We start from the raw sequence: 16,327 nt of genomic DNA, 5'->3' as shown, positions 1-16,327 counted from the left end.
AGGTGAAGTGTCGGCCTAAGAAGCTTGACTTTGCTGCAGGGGATGAGAGTTTCCTCTGGATCCCTTTTAATTTCATGGTAATTACATTATTACCTTCAGCCAGAACAGTACCAGGCAGAGCCCTGGAAGAAGGAATGTTGTTTAGAAAAAAGCTAAACTGCTTCTCTTTCCAGGTGTCACCTTGGTCATCAGGAAGAGCAAACGGAAGCCATTTGGGGTTTAATAGGGGTAACTCATCTCAGATTCATGGGATGGTGGCATGAACACAAGGACATACATAAATCACTGCTCCATTTGTAGGATTCTTCTAGACTTCAGTGCAAAAGCAACAGGATTCACCATTTCCCTTCCAGTCTGATGAACTGGCTGGAAGGGGAAAGCCTATTTCCAGTTTACATTGCTGCCTAGCTTAAATACATACTAAGGGGGTCATTTCACATCTGTACTGTGCAAATTGAAGACTTGCCTGTCAGTAGAGATGCCATTGTGTCATTAATACCTTCACTGATGTCATGCCTGTTTGTTATTGATTTCCTTTATAATGAAGTATAATTAAGGGTAAATTATAGGAATATGCTTTTGTTTAGGATTCTTTAGGAAGAAAAAAAAGAAAAAGAGAGAGAGAAAGAGAGTCAGGCCATGCAGCTATTACACTAAGCAATCCATGTTCATATGAGTCATTCCCACTGAAGCAACTAGGAATATTTGTACCACTGTGTCTACCTGGCCAGTCTGGTTGAGATCCCTAATGAGGTTTGAAAGTAAATTTTCCAACCACCCTCACCAACTGCACAATCATTCAGCCCACAGAGCACACAAGAACTGGAATCCTTCTGAAATCAACTAGAGACCTTTGCTTCAAGGGTGCCCCATAATGTGCTCCATTACTCTTGAGTCCTCTGGACAACTTTAATGCATGGGGATGTTTTGTTCAAGGGGCCAGGTTAAATACATCCCAGAGTCAGACCTTTAAACTGCATAAAAAGGCAGAGGTATGGACATCAGCCCAGCTGATCTACCCTAAGATGTTAGTTACTAGCTAAGATAGAAAAAAACCTCTTAAGTCAAGAGGGTGACCAGAGGGTAAAAACTGGAACCCAACCAGAAGTCAAAAGGAAAAAAAAATAATAAAAAGAAATTTTGGAAATTGCCAGTAGGGAAAAGTTACATGCAGAAAAATCACATAGGAGATGTATAGATAATTCATAGTTTCATAGTTTCATAGTTTCATTCAGGGTTGGAAGGGACCACAAGGATCATCTAGTTCCAACCCCCCTGCCATGGGCAGGGACACCCCACACTAGATCAGGCTGGACAGAGCCTCATCCAGCCTGCTCTTAAACACCCCCAGGGACGGGGCCTCGACCACCTCCCTGGACAACCCATTCCAGGGTTTCACCACTCTCATGGTGAAGAACCTCCTCCTCACATCCAGCCTGAATCTCCCCACCTCCAGCTTCATTCCATTCCCCCATGTCCTATCACTACCTGAGATCCTGAGAAGTCCTTCCCCAGCCTTCCTGTAGGCCCCCTTCAGATACTGGAAGGCGACAATTAGGTCACCTCGGAGCCTTCTCTTCTGCAGACTGAACAGCCCCAACTCCTTCAGTCTGTCCTCATAGGAGAGGTGCTCCAGCCCTCTGATCATCCTCGTGGCCCTTCTCTGGACACGTTCCAGCACCTCCACATCCCTCTTGTAATAGGGGCTCCAGAACTGGACACAGTACTCCAGGTGGGGTCTCACCAGGGCTGAGTAGAGGGGGAGGATCACCTCCCTCGACCTGCTAGCCACACTTCTCCTGATGCAGCCCAGGATCTGATTGGCTTTGCGGGCTGCAAGCGCACACTGAGAGCTCATGTTGAGCTTTTTGTCCACCAGCACCCCCAAGTCTCTCTCCTCAGGGCTATCCTCCAGCCAGTCACTGCCCAGCCTGTATTTGTGCCTGGGATTGCCTCGACCCAGATGCAGGACCCTGCACTTGCTCTTATTGAACTTCATGAGGTTGGCCTGTGCCCACCTCTCCAGCCTGTCAAGGTCCCTCTGGATGGCCTCCCTTCCCTCCAGCGTGTCTGCTGCACCACACAGCTTGGTGTCATCAGCAAACTTGCTGAGGGTGCACTCAATGCCACTGTCCATGTCCCCCACAAAGATGTTGAATAAGACAGGTCCCAGGACTGATCCCTGAGGGACTCCTCTTGTCACTGGCCTCCACTGGGACATGGAGCCATTGACAGCCACTCTTTGGGTGCGGCCATCAAGCCAGTTCCTTATCCATCTAGTGGTCCACCAATCAAACCCATGTGTCACCAGTTTGGACACCAGGATGTGGTGTGGGACAGTGTCAAAGGCTTTGCTCAGGTCCATTCATTGATTACTGTTATGGATATTAGCAAACTGAAAAATCTTCAGGCTCCAGTGAATTGGAACACATCAGTGTCCAGAAGTTGTATAGTAACTTGGAAACATCTGCAAAATAGGAAGACAAAAACACTCCAGCCCCGTAAACTGTATATTAGTTAAGAAAATCACAGAATCCCAGCATGGTGGGTGTTGGAAGGTGGCACCTCTGGAGATCATGTAGTCCAACCCCCCTGCTACAGCAGGGTCACACAGAGTAGGCTGCCCAGGATTGCAGTGTCCAGGTGTGTGTGGAATTTATTCAGAGGAGAATCCACAGCCTCTCTGGGCAGCCTGCTCCAGGGCTGCAGCACCCTCACAGGAGAGAAGTTCTTCCTCGTGTTCAGATGGAACTCCCTGTGTTCTAGTTTGTGCTCATGGCCCTTGTCCTCTTGCTGGGCACCACTGAGAAGAGTCTTGCCCCATCCTCTTGACCTCTTTAAATATTGATCACCAATAAGAGATTCCCTCTCAGTCTGCTCTTCTCCAGGCTAAACAGCCCCAGATCTCTAGATCTCTCCCCATCAGAGAGATGCTCCAGTCCTCTCAGCATCTTTGTTGCCTCCACTGGACTCTCTCCAGCAGTTCTTTGTCTTCCTTGAATTGCACAGCCCAGAAATGGACCCAAGACTCCAGACATGGCTTCACTAGAGCAGAGGAGAGGAGAGGAAGAACCTCCCTTGACATGTTGGCCACACTGTTGTTAATGCACTCAGTGCAAATGAAGGAAGACATTCAATTTATATTAAAAAAATCTATTTATTAATTTAGCCAAAAGTCCCATTTATCTATTATGTCAACTATCTTCTAAAGAGCTTATTTAGTAAACATCAAACCAAATGAGAGTGAGGAAGGGAGGGGAGAGGTGGAAATAACAGTGGGTAGCTGCTGTTACACTGACAAATCCTGAACTTTTCAAAAGTCCTTGATAAATCCAAGATTCATGAACTGTGATTTGACATAATCTCTGAGTTTTGTACTGATAATACCTCAAACTCTCTGTACATAGGAGATGCTGCTGCTCAGGAGTAAACACATCTCCCATATCACTTCACAGCAGAGATGCAGTAGGGATAAATATGCTCTCAAAGACTTTGACTGGGGATAAAGCACAAATCATTATTTTGGCCTCTTGCAAAATATGTTAATGAACCCAAAGTCCCCAGGGTCCTCATTTTATTGGCTTGATCTCAAACCAAACTACAAGCTGTGTGCTGATCTGATGTTGTTTGCAGCTTTGAACACCAAAACAAGATCACTGGGGAAAAAAAAAAAAAAGGTAAATCACAGGTCTGGAAGAACCTGTTGACTTCAGGGCTGGTTAAAGTTCGTAGGATCCAAGAGTGAGAGCAGCACCTGGCAGCTTGTCTGCTTCATTCGAGTGTTAGCCCCAGTATTGTTCCAACACATTTCCTCAACTAGAGTGGTTGAAGCTATTCAGTCATCCACATTCATAACAGGTTGCCCAGAGAGGTTACCACCTCCCTGGCTTGTCCCTGGAACAATTCCAAGTTAGGTTGGACAGGTCTTGGAGCAACTTCATCTAGCTGCAAATGTACCTGATGACTGCTGGGGGTTGGACTAGATGATCTTTAAAGGTGCCTTCCAACCCAAACCATTCCATAACTGTATGATCTGACTAGTACCACATTGGTATCACCTATGGAGGACCACCAAAAAAAACCTAGTACCTGATGCATCATCCAGCTAATCCCCTCCAGGCAGCAGAGTAGTTGACAGGGACACAGCTGGGGCTCAGGAGGCACACGGCCTAGCTATTCTTCCCCCTTCCTGACAGCTGACCATCCCTCCAGCCATATGGGCTTTGTGCCTTGGGTAGGGTTATCACCTCTCTTGTTTGCACTCACCAAGTGGGAAAAGCAGCATGTCAAGCAGAGATGGGTGATGAGCTGTGCTTGGCTAACTACAGTAGCCCCCACTAAACAGAATAAAATTGAACCCAGCACTTCACATCCTGTTTTGCTCTACAAAAACCCTTTGTCATACACAATTCCCTGCAGGTTAAGAAAAGAAACAGTGGAATTAATCCTCATGAGTTCATCCTATAGACCTGAGATCTAGAGTTACAAGGACACAGATCTATAGTTTCAGGGGAGTGGAGAAACACAGTGTAACCTTGTACAGCATGCACAGTGATTTCAATTGCAGGTGAACATACTTTAGATGTATTGGAGAAGAATAAGGAGCCTGGATTCTCACTCAATTTATCTCCAGCATGTGTCACAGATAAAAACTGATGTAGAAAGAATAAAGAAAAACATCATAATAAATAAGATGATCATCTAACAAATCAAAGATATTTGAGAATCTATTTTCATGCTAGTCCACACCCTAGAAGCATTTAGGGCATGTTGACCACCTCTTTGTGTTGAGACAAGTTCCAATAAAGCAAAGCAGAGCAAGCACCATGTTTGATTTAAGGGCTGTATCAAGTTCACACCTTATAGAATCACAGCATGACAGGGGTTGCAAGGGAACTCTGGAGACCATCTAGTCCAACCCTCCATGTAGGAGGCTGATTTCACACTGTAGCTGTGAACGATGTGAAGAGAAAAGGGGCATCTGTCACGACTCAGACAGCACTGCTGTTTCTGCTAGCACGTCTGTGTAATTAAACCAGGCTGAATTAAACTTTGGCCCAGATCAAGCAAGAACATTTTTAATTGCTGAAATTCAGGCCCTCTTCTTTAGGATGCCTCAGTCTTTAGAGGGTTCTACACCACAAAGACTTCTTTCAAAGCTTCCTGAGGACTTGCATAGCATGTGACACTTCTCCACATGCTGGACACTTTAATTAATCCTGAAAACCAACCACTTGTTTGGGAAGCATTTTGCTATTACCAACAGGACCAGCTAGCAACAACTGTAACTTCACCTTCCACCACCAGCTCTTACTGATGACCTCATGGCTCCATAGTCAGGCACCACACCAGAATTTCTGTCTTACACATCAACAAACACTGTTGTAGAATTAAAGTTCTCCCCCATAGGTAGCTGAAATAAGAATCATAAACTAATTTAGGTTGGAAGGGACCTTTTAAAGGTCATGTAGTCCAACCCCCCTGCAGTCAGCAGGGACATCTACAGCTAGATCAGGTTGCTCAGAGCCCCATACAACCTGACCTGAAATGCTTACAAGGATGGGGCATATACCAACTCTCTGGGCAACCTGAACCAGTGTTTCACCACCCTCATTGTAAAACATTTCTTCCTTCTCTCTAGCTTAAATCTCCACTCTTTTAATTTAAAACCATCACCTCTTGTTCTGTTGCCACAGGCCCCACTAAAAAGTGTCCCCAGCTTTCCTACAGGCCTCCCTTTAAGTACTGGGAGAACAAAACAAGGTCTCCCTGGAGTTTCTCTTTCCCAGGTTGATCAACTTATGCAAGAAAGACAAGAAATGGAAATCAACAATGAAATTTCAAAGAGGCAGAAGAGGGACTTCACAGTGTAAACACTTCTCCTCAGCCACCTCACCTACAGGATTCACTTCACAGGCAGTTGGCTACTTCTGTAGCCAAAGTCTCACCTAGGCTAAAATCACAGTCCCTGGAGATCTGGCTGACAGTGTATGAATCATCGAATCATTAAGATTGGAAAAGATCACCAAGATGATCTAAGATCACCAAATCTAACTGTCAAACCACCACCACCCCGCCCACTAAATCATGTGCTGATGTGCCACATGTACACACTTTTTGAACACCTCCAGAGATGGTGACTCCACTCCTAGGCAGCTTATTCCAATGCCTGATCAATTCTGAGATGTTTGCAGCGCCAACAACCTGCTTTGCAAAGGCTTCCACAGAGCATTCTGGAAGACTTTCTAGCATTCCTGAAATTGTGTTTGGTTTGGTTTTTTTTTCTGGTAGCTCTTTCATCTCAAGAAATCCTTAGCATCAAATCTATGTGCATGTATATATACACATACACACACACATACGTATACACCTTAGGTTCTATAATCTGTGTCTCAGACACATGAAATATACATGAAAGATTCATATAATACTGGGTTGGAAGGGACCTCAAAGATCATCTAGTCCAACTTTTCAGGGTAAGAATACAGTTTAAATGAGATGGCCCAGCACTCTGTCAAGCTGGGCCTTTAAACTGCCTGATGTAGGGGAATCCACCACATCCCTTGAGAGTTTATTCCAAAGATCTTCCTGTGTGAACAATAAATATCCCTGAAGCAGGCTTTAAAATGATGCACATTTTCTGTTGCACTCCAGCTGCAGGGAGGAAAAAAGGAGTGAAAACTATGAAATTGGGCATATGGCCATGCTCAGGAAATTAACAGTTTCTGCTGGGATTTATCTCATCATTTATCTATATACAGCTGACAGCTTCCCTGTTGTCCCTTAGCCCCCTCCAGTTAAAGGAGAAACACAGCTCGCTCCAACCCCAACCAAGTGAACTGTGTTGTAGACCAACCTGTTAGTAGGGGGTTGGACTAGATGATCTCCAGAGGCCCCTTCCAACCCCCACCATTCTGGGATTCTGTGAAATAACAGGAGGAACAAATCCATGAGTCAACAACTTGGGCATCTCTATGGTTTTGATTTGCAGAAGAGTTTTATAGGTTTCCCTAGGAAAGCAGAATTAAGTTTGGGATTTGTCCTGACAGCTCTGCTTCCAATGGGCTGTTTTCAATCATTTTGAGAGAGCACCAGAACTGCTAAGACTTTATGCACACGGGTGGTAGCCAAGGAGAGAAGGTCAGAGTAGGTGACAGTGTGAGCTCATGTCTTTCCATGCACCAGGGCATGGCCACTGGAAGTGGACACAGAGCCCAAAAAAAACCCAGCCTGGATTATCCTGCTGGTATCAGAAATGTAGCCTGAAAGAGTCCTCATCCAAATCAAAGACAGGTTGGGACACAGTTGCTGCAGATGAAGACATCAAGGTGAAAGGTCTGAAGATGCTGTTGAAGTGAGGAGTTTGAAAATACATAAGAGCAAGAAGTTTGAAATTATGTAAAAGAGAGTTCTTTACCTAGGACTTGCCAATGTCACCCAGATCCCATGATCAGGTGGGGCACCCTAGCAGTGGACAGTGCTGGATAAGTCAGACAAACTATTTTTCAGTTTCCTACAGTTGAAAAACACTTTCACAGTATCACCAAGGTAGGAAGAGACCTCAAAGATCATCAAGTCCAACCTGTCACCACAGACCTCATGACTAAACCATGGCACCAAGTGCAACGTTCAATCCCCTCTTGAACACCTCCAGGAATGGTGACTCCACCACCTTCCCGGGCAGCCCATTCCAATGGTGAACGACCCTCTCAGTGAAGAACTTTCTCTTCACCTCAAGCCTAAACTTCCCCTGGCACAGCTTGAGACTGTGTCTTCTTGTTCTAGTGCTGGTTGCTTGAGAGAAGAGACCAACTTCCTCCTGGCTACAACCACCCTTCAGGTAGTTGTAGAGAGCAATGAAGTCTCCCCTGAGCCTCCTCTTCTCCAGGCTAAACAATCATATTCTTCATAATGGGTTAAAGTTTAAAGATTACAACTGGGCAAATCTTAGTGCAAGGAGATGCTCCTGGGCTTTTGAGTTCCATGGCTTCAGATAGTGATGCCAATTCACCCCCTCCTAAAGCAATTCCCCTTATCAGTTCTATTTTCATTACACAGCCTCTTGTTTCTGGGCTTTTAAGTTGAACAGAAGCTTGTGAGAAAGGTTCTCTCGTCATTTTATAGACCATTACATCTCACTTACGCACTCTGGAGTCCTCCATCCAACGAGCACTATAAAAGCTTCTCTATGCACCAATAATTTTTATTGGTCTGGTTCTCTATTTTCCTTTTCTAGATGACCAGCAGTGCCCACAGGACTTCAGGTACACTCACTGGTCTGTGTAACAGCTACAGATCTATAAAATATTGTAACGTTTTCTTTGTCACTCTCTGTTCAGCTCCCACTGGAACATGAAATCATTTTTGCCTGCAGTTTTAGGCTGAGCAGAGATTTTCATTGCTCCATCTCTCATGGTGCTCCTGAGTGAACACAACACATTTAAACCCTAGAAAAGTCCACACTCCTTCCTTCCTCTCTCCTGAAATGCTTCAGATTTTCAACACCTGAGATTTATTTCCCATCCTCTGCCTTCACTTTTTATTCATTAGGTCTGTTAAGGATATGCTTAAGTTCTGTCTGGGTTTTGCTAGGCATGACTTAAGATAAAAAAAACAAAAAAAGGACAAGACACCACAACCCTTAATGTCACCTGAAAATTTTGCTGTATCATTGCTCCTCTCTTTTCCCAGTTCATTAAGCAGCACCAGACCCAGCTAAGAACCTTGCAATTAACCTTTTGCTGTGCTGAACATCCTTTCTAGTCCTTTAGCCAAAACTCCTTGTAACAAGTCTAGTCAATATCTTCACTGTATTTATGTCCAAAGGTTAGACCCAACTCCAGTCCTCACCAGAGCAAAACTCCCACGGATTTCCATCTTCATTATTCTGCTTGACAACAGGGTGTTTCCACAATCAGGGAACAAAACTGCCCTCACCCAGCAACAGAGTCAACCGGGACAGTAGCTGCAGTTACATGATTACCTCAGTTTCTCTTATTTATAGATCTTTACAGCCTCTTTGCTGTGCCAAAAAGATCAGATTGTAAGTGCAAGTCCAACTAAAGGTTCTCCCAGGTCAACCCAGCTCAGAGCATGCCTGGATTTAGCTCTTCCACCTCCCTCTCTGAGGATGAACATACTTTTTCTACCTGCACAATGATGCAACAACACTTTTTAACTGTCACTCTAGTTACTCTGTGAGCATCTCACCACCAGTGGCTTTCTTTCCAGCAATAAAGTAACAACCAGACAACATCCCATTCTTATCCTTTCCACATCAAACGAGGGAAACAGTTTCTTTGCCTTTACTTCAAAGGTGACACCGAGGAAAACAGTTCCTGGAAAGCAAGGTCTTGCTAACCAGGAGCTTTATCACGAGTTGAGGTTTGCTGAGCTACCACCACCCCGACCAAACATCACATTGTCACAGTACATGTTGCACCAGACTTAGGCTCATCCGCAAACCTGATCACAGGGAGCCGTGACTTCAAGCTTAAATCCCTTATCTGCCTTTAAGCCATGCCCTAGCCTCGCTTTGCACGGGATTGCGGCTGGCCTCTCCCTGTCCCGTTTAGGGGTGACATGGGGCATTTGTCCATTGCAGGGGAGAGGATCTGGCCCCATTTTGGGATGAAATTGCACATTTGCTCTTCGCGGGGGAGTACGGCTGGCCTCTTCCTGTCCCATTTAGAGTGAAACTGAACATTTTTTTTCTGGGGGAGGAGGTTTACCCCGGGAGTGTCCCACCCTCAGCACGGACTCTAGAGTCCCGGGCAAGAGGGGACTGTGCTGCTCCCGCTGCCTCCCCCCTTCCCTTCCCCGGGCCAAGGCTGCTCTTCCCTGGCGATCCTCACCTTGAGGTACTCATTCTCCGAGCGCAGCTCCTCCACTTCACGCTGCAGCTCCTCCGGGGCTGCCGCCGATGCCGGTGCCCCGCGGCTCGATGTTCCCCCCCCACCCGGGCCCACGGGCAGCGGATCCCCGCGGGTCCCGGGAAGCGGCGGAGCCCCACGGCCGGTGCCGGTAGGCTCGGAGGCGGGTTGTGCGGCGGGCGCTTCCCGTTCGCGGTCGCTGGAGCCGGTAGCGGACTCGGCGTCGCTGCTGGCTGCCGGGGCCAGGCGCTGCTCGTCGGAAAGCGGCTCGGAGGGGCAGTCAGACAGGTCGGAGCTGCTGTCCGTGTGGCCCACGCGGGCCAGAGCCGCCGCCGCATGGCCGCTGCCCGCCGCCGCCGAGACCCGCTTCCCCTTCTTACCCTTACCGGGCTGCGGGGCCCCTTCGCTACCGGGCTGCCTTCCCCCACCGCGACCACCGGGGCCCAGCTCTGGACCGCGGGCCGCCCTCTTAGCGCAGGGGGAGGCCTTGGCACCCGCCCTGCCCGCGGCGGTGCCAGCGGCGGCGACGGCCTTGCCCCCCGGGGCGGTGGGGCGGCGGGAGAGGCGGCCCGGTGCTGCCAGGAGCCCCGCGGTCGGCGGGTGGGCTCCCGGGTGCGGTGATGGAGGAGGCCGGCTGGAGAGGCCGGGGGATTTGGGGGGTGCGGGCGGCGGCTTGGCGGCGGTGGCTACGGCGGAGCGGGTGTGGAGGTCCTTGAGGAAGGGTCTGGCGGGCGAAGGAGCGCGGTGCAGCCTCTTCTTCTCGGTGTGCGGGTGGTGGTGGCCGGGTGAAGGAGAAGAAGGATGTCGCAGAGCATCGCCGGGTCCCGGACCGGGACCGGGGTTGTGTCCAGGTCCGTTCAGAGCCTCCATGGAGCGGGCGGGGGGCGGCGGGGCGGCAGCGGTGGCCGCGGTGGTGCTGCAGCAGCAACAGCAGCAGGACGGGCAGCCTTCTCCAGCCTCCCCGCTCGCTCTCTCATCACTTCTGCTTCTCCCAGACACAGCCCTCACACTTTTCTTTCTCGAGCCCCCTCTTCCTGCCCCCACACCACCTCCTCCACCTCCTCCTCCTTCTTCTCCTCCTCCTCCTCGCCGCTCTCTCTCGAGCACTGATTTGTTTCAATAAAACGAGCCCAAATCCCCCGGTGGCAGCCTCCACCTCCTTCTTCTCCTCCTCCTCCCTTTTCTCCTCCCGCTTCCCTCTCCGCCTGCCTCAGCTTGATGCAGCTCAAGTTGTGATGCAGCCCAAAATAAAAACCTTCCTTTCACCCCCTCAACCTCAGGCAAAGACTGCCTTGAAACCCTCCCTACCTCCTCCTTCTCCGCTACTCAGCACTCCGGCACTGCTAACCCATGGCTGCCCCCTGCCCCAGTCCCCCCGGCTCCGACCGCCGCCACCGCCGCCTCCGACCGGCTCCTGAAATAGACCCACGGCTGCCGGGGCCGCTCCGGTGCCCGCCCGTGCGCAGGATCCGCCCCTTCTGACAAGCAGCCAGGCTCCGCCGGCTCCGCTCCCTGCGAACTACTTTCTCCGCACGCTTTATTCCAAGGGCGGCTCTGCCAGCTGCTTCACACAATCACAGCATCACAGCCTGGTTTGGGTTGGAATGGACCCCAAAGATTATCTAGTTTCAACCCCCTTTCCATGGGCAGGGACACCTCCTGCTAAAGCAGGTTGCTAAAGGCTCTATCCAACCTGGCTTTGAACACTTCAAGGCTTAGAGCCTCCACAACTTCTCTGGCAACCTGTTTCAGTGCCTCACCACCCTCGTGGGGAGGAATTTCTTCCTAATGTCTAATCTCAATCCAGCTTCTTTCAGTTTGAAGCCATTACCCCTCATCCTGTCACTTCATGCCTTTGAGAAAAGTTCCTTTCCAGCTTCCATGTAGCCTCCTTCAAATATTGGGAGGCAGTTCAAAGGTCTCCTCAGAGGTTTCTTTTCTCCAGGCTGAACAACCCCGACTCTCCCAGCCCGTCCTCACAGCAGAGGTGCTTTAGCCCTCTGATCTCTGGACCCAGTTGAGCAAGTCCACGTCTCTCCTGCACTGAGGACTCCAGTACCGCAGCTATCAGAAAGACTCATTTTGGGGAGAAATTTTCACTTCCTGGCTGTGAGCTGTGTAGCGTTGCCCTTGTTTTGTTGTTTCATATTTATTTCTGAGCTCAGGCTTCATGAAAATCCTCACTCCAGAGACCGGCAGCACAAAAACGCCGAGCCGCCGCGTTATCTCTTTGCTCAAAGCAGACACAGAAGCAGCGGGGCTGAGGGAATCAGCGAGTTTTTGGCTGCGGCTGAACTCTAAGAGGCACGGATCCATCCTTTGGGAGCTAAGGGGAGTATGGAATTACAGCCCTTGCCGTTTGCAAAGCACCCGGAGAGTGAATGACAGGGGAGGAGAGGTTGAAGCGTGGGAAAGAGACACAGCCTAATGGGTAGAGAGCAGAGCAGCAGCCAGGCTGTTTCTGGCTCCTCCAGCAGGCACCTTGGACAAGCCGCGGTGGGTCCCTTGGGTCCCTTATTTGTCACACCAAAGTGGTAAAGCTCATGAAATCTTTGGGAGTCTCATGTCATTTCCATGGGGACAGGTAGCTCCAGGGTTGGTTTTTTTTTGGGGGGGGTTTGTTTGTTTGTTTTTGGTGGTGGTTTTCTGTTTGTTTGTTGGGTTTTTTGTTTGGTTGGGGTTTTTTGTGGTTTTTTTTGTTGTTTTTGTTTGGGGTTTTGGTGGTTTTTTTTGGGTGGGGGATGGGGATGGGGTGTAGGGGGTGGGAGCAGCACCCTGGGGTGCCTGTGATTCCCCCCACTCCACCCATCTAGGCACAAGGTGAAGGCACAAAAAGGCCCAGGGAATGCTGGAGCTTGAGGGCACCAGGCACCAGCAATGCAGGGTGGCAAAAATCAGTCACTAGTTCTGGAGGTCCCAGTCTGGTCTGGATGATATGGGACCTGCTTGGGTTAGAGCTGGGACCATTCTGGCATGCTGGGACTGTTTGTCTCAGTAGATGTAGGGAAAATGGATTTATCCTGATGGGCAGCAACAGTGGTGATGCTGTAGGAGGATGCAACAGCTCATCCTTACTTTTCAAAGGCTGCAGAAGTAGGAAAAAAATATTTGAACCAGAGCTATATTTACAGGTCTTCAAGAACCAGGAGCAGCCCCTTGGCATCACGCCAGGCAGTGCCAGCCTGGAAAGCACAGGAATGTGTGGCTTCAGCACCCCAGGGCTAGTGACCTGGGGACAGGGGGAAGAAGCCAGAGTCCCTCCTCAGACCCCTTCCCCATCCTCAGCCAGTGGGACAGACCTCCCTATCCTGATGTGGTCCTCCCCTGAGTAAGGAGGAGGTGAGAGACACCCACCCCATGAGTTTATTGCTGTTGTTGGGTGGGTCAAGAGAAGAATGTTCTGGGGAGACCTCACTGTGGCTTTTCACTGCATAAAGGGGACCTAGAAGAACGATGGGGACAATATTTTTAGCAGGGCCTTTTATGATAGGGCAAGAGATGATGGTTTTATACTGAAAGGGGGAGATTTAGTCTGGAGAGAAGGAAGAAATTGTCTACAGTGAGGATGGTGAAAAACTGGCCCAGGCTGCTCAGAGAGGTGGTAGAAGCTGCATCCCTGCAACTATTCCAGTTAGGTTGGATGGGGCTTTGAGCAACTTGCTGTAGTTTCAGCTGTCCCTGCTGACTTCAGGGGGGTTGGATTATATGACCTTTAAAGATCCCTTCTAATGCAAACCATTCTATGATTCCATGACAAATAGAGCTCCTGTTGCACCCATTGGCATCACTGGGTCCCTCATCGTCTTATCAATCTAATCAATAGGTAAAGGCTGGAGGTCAAGAGCATGGGGCCAGACTCTTTGGTGGTGCCCACAAGGAGCAACAAGCACACATAGGAACCCAGGTGACAGAGTACTGGAACAGGCTGCCCAGAGAGGTTGTGGAGTCAGCTTCTTTGGAGAGATTCCAAATTTACCTGGATACAATCCTGCGCAACCTGCTTTAGCAGGGGTGCTGGACCAGATGATTTCCAGAGGTCCCTTCCAACCTGCATCAACCTGAGATTCTGTCATTATCAGGATTTCCTACCACACTGTACTCTCAGTTGGTATTTTCTTCAGCAATACGCTGCTGGTCAGTTCAAGCAATCCTCCTTTTCCAGAGGCCTGGAGAGTCAAAGAGGTGGCAGTTGCTGTATTTCATCCTGAGAAAGAGTAATTATTATGGAAGTATTAAAAATGATGTGAGAAATCAGAAAGGTTGTTTTGTTCCACTGTATTGCCGCTCTCACTTGCTTCTGGTTAGAACTTCCAAGAACTGATGGGAATTCCATCTTCACTTACTAGATTTCCAATGAGTTTTACGCCTGTGATGAAAGGGGAACTGCTCTGTAGTAATTTATGAGCCCCCTGTTTTGACTTTGTCCCATGAACAGAACGGTTCAATTCAAAAGGAAAATGAAAGGAAAAAGCATGGCCCAAGATAAGCCACTTTTCTGAAAACAATAGCAGAGAGACAGTGCCAGGCTTCTTTGCACTGGAGGGGAAAGGAATTAGGGAGGTGGAAAACAGGAGCACATTCACAAAAGGCTGGGAAATGTCTAGGAGAATTAATCTGAAACACTTGGGTGCCTGACAAAGTCCAGTTTCCTGTGTGTGCCTTGTAAATTTTACATTGCAAATACACAAATATTTTTTTCCCTGTTTTATGGTGTGGTTGGGGTTTTTTTCTTCTTGTTTCACTAAAGTTTTTGTTCCTAAACACCTTATTTTTATGATGTCTTCTTATACTGCTGTGTATCACTGGCCACGAGCTCCTAGAGAGGACCAAAACTCAACTTGCCCCTTGAGGAATCTATATTTCAAGAGGGAGATGCACAGAACACAAGGACATAAATGTCCCAGGTATCTTCTCTGTGATCCTCTCTCTTCTCTGAGGTCACTCTGCCACCTCATGGGCCTTTAATTATTCTGAGGCTCTGTTTATTCAGGGCAGGTTGAGGTGGAAAAGACCTCTGAGATAATCAACCACCAGCCCAACACCACCATGCAGATTAAATCACATTCCAAAGTGCCATGTCCACACAGTTTTTTAACACCTCCAGGGATGGTAACTCCACCACCTCCCTGGGCAGCCTGTTCCAAAGCCTGACCACTCTTTCAGTAAAGAAATTTTTCTTGACATCAAAATGAAATCTCCCTGAACCTCACATACAGCGAAGTTTGCTACCCCTTGTGTTCAGAGGCTGCACAAGCTGAAATGGGCACCTTAATGAAGTGATTTACTGACATCCATGCTCACACTGTGGAACTGAAAACATGCAGCAGCAAGCCACATTACTGATGAGATGGATGCTCAGTCACACTGAGATCCCTTTATGTTGTGCTGCCAGCATGAAGTGTTTAATGACAAAGAAATGCAGTCCCAGTAACCCTGACCAGGCACGTGCCTGCCTGGGTGCAGCTGGCAGATGGGTGTGGTATGGGACCAGCTGTAGTCTTTTGGCTGTGTTCCTCCTCTGTCCTCCACAATGCCATTTGGAGATCCCTCTGAGGGTGGTGTAAATAGGCGTGGTGTGAATGAGACTAAGACCCCAATATGAAATGAGAGTAGGACCCTAATATGCCAGCTAAGCACATGCCACAGAAATATCCTCTGGGCTAGGCAAATGCCCAGCCAGCATCACTGCTATCACATTTCTCATTTATTTATATCAAACCATTTTTTCCTTCTCTTAAAACTCCCTCCTGAGCATTCTCCCAGGAATATGCAGTCACAGCCTGTCACGCCCACCCTCATTCTCCTCTCCCTTTCTTTTTTTTTATTTGCTTGTAATGTCCAATTGTTTTCCCCTAGCATAAATTACTCCTGCACCTCCCTGGTGCTGGAGCAGTTTCTGAACAGGCTTGTGCAGCTCTTAACATAATAGGAGGGCTGGGTGTTGGTTGAATAATACAAATAATCAGACATAACCCTTTGACAACCCATTTATTTTGGCAGTGCTGGTAGCCTTTGTGTGATTAATGCAGACATTTGATAACTGAGCTGTATTTGCACAAATGATTATGAAAAGTAGATGCTAAGCCCAGCGACTTAGATTAGCTATCATGCATCTCACACAGCATAAGGCACAGTCTCTGGCAGTGCAGGGCTTCCAACATTCTCTTCATGGCTGAAGCATGGGAGAGTTTACAATTACTTAGAGAAGATGGGAAGAGGCTCAGTCTAAATGCGAATTTGACCCCAAGCCAGCCCAGCTTACAGTAGCCTAAGCCTAAGCTGTTATTTTCTCCTATTTCAAATCCCTATCTGAGATCTGCTCCAATGACACCATTAAGAGCAGCCAACTTATAATGGACTGAATCAGAGACCTAAGGGAGCACTGATGATTATGGAGCTAAAATAGCAAACGAAGACACAAATACATTGATATAGGCCATGTGTAAGGATAAACC

General features: G+C 48.3%; 1 protein-coding gene across 8 annotated transcripts in view; it reads right to left on the bottom strand.

The window, feature by feature from the left end:
• Positions 1-11,281, bottom strand: part of MTCL1 (microtubule crosslinking factor 1) — a 124,526-nt gene extending 113,245 nt beyond the window's left edge. For 5 of the 8 annotated variants that reach the window (XM_068147592.1, XM_068147595.1, XM_068147597.1 and 2 more), the window contains exon 1: positions 9,855-11,280. In XM_068147592.1, coding sequence (XP_068003693.1) covers positions 9,855-10,742 — 888 coding nt within the window. In that variant the 5' untranslated portion in view covers positions 10,743-11,280. Of the gene's footprint in view, positions 1-9,854 lie in introns of all 8 variants that reach the window. The other 3 variants (XM_068147593.1, XM_068147594.1, XM_068147599.1) reach the window with 2 other exon arrangements.
• Positions 11,282-16,327: the final 5,046 nt, after the last annotated feature.

Source organism: Melanerpes formicivorus, unplaced genomic scaffold (genome assembly GCF_026170545.1).
Source record: "Melanerpes formicivorus ecotype bairdi unplaced genomic scaffold, bMelFor1.0.p_v2 SCAF_15, whole genome shotgun sequence".
NCBI classification, from domain to species: Eukaryota; Metazoa; Chordata; class Aves; order Piciformes; family Picidae; genus Melanerpes; species Melanerpes formicivorus.
Note: the sequence above shows the minus strand (reverse complement) of the source record. Positions and strands in the feature narration are given on the sequence as shown.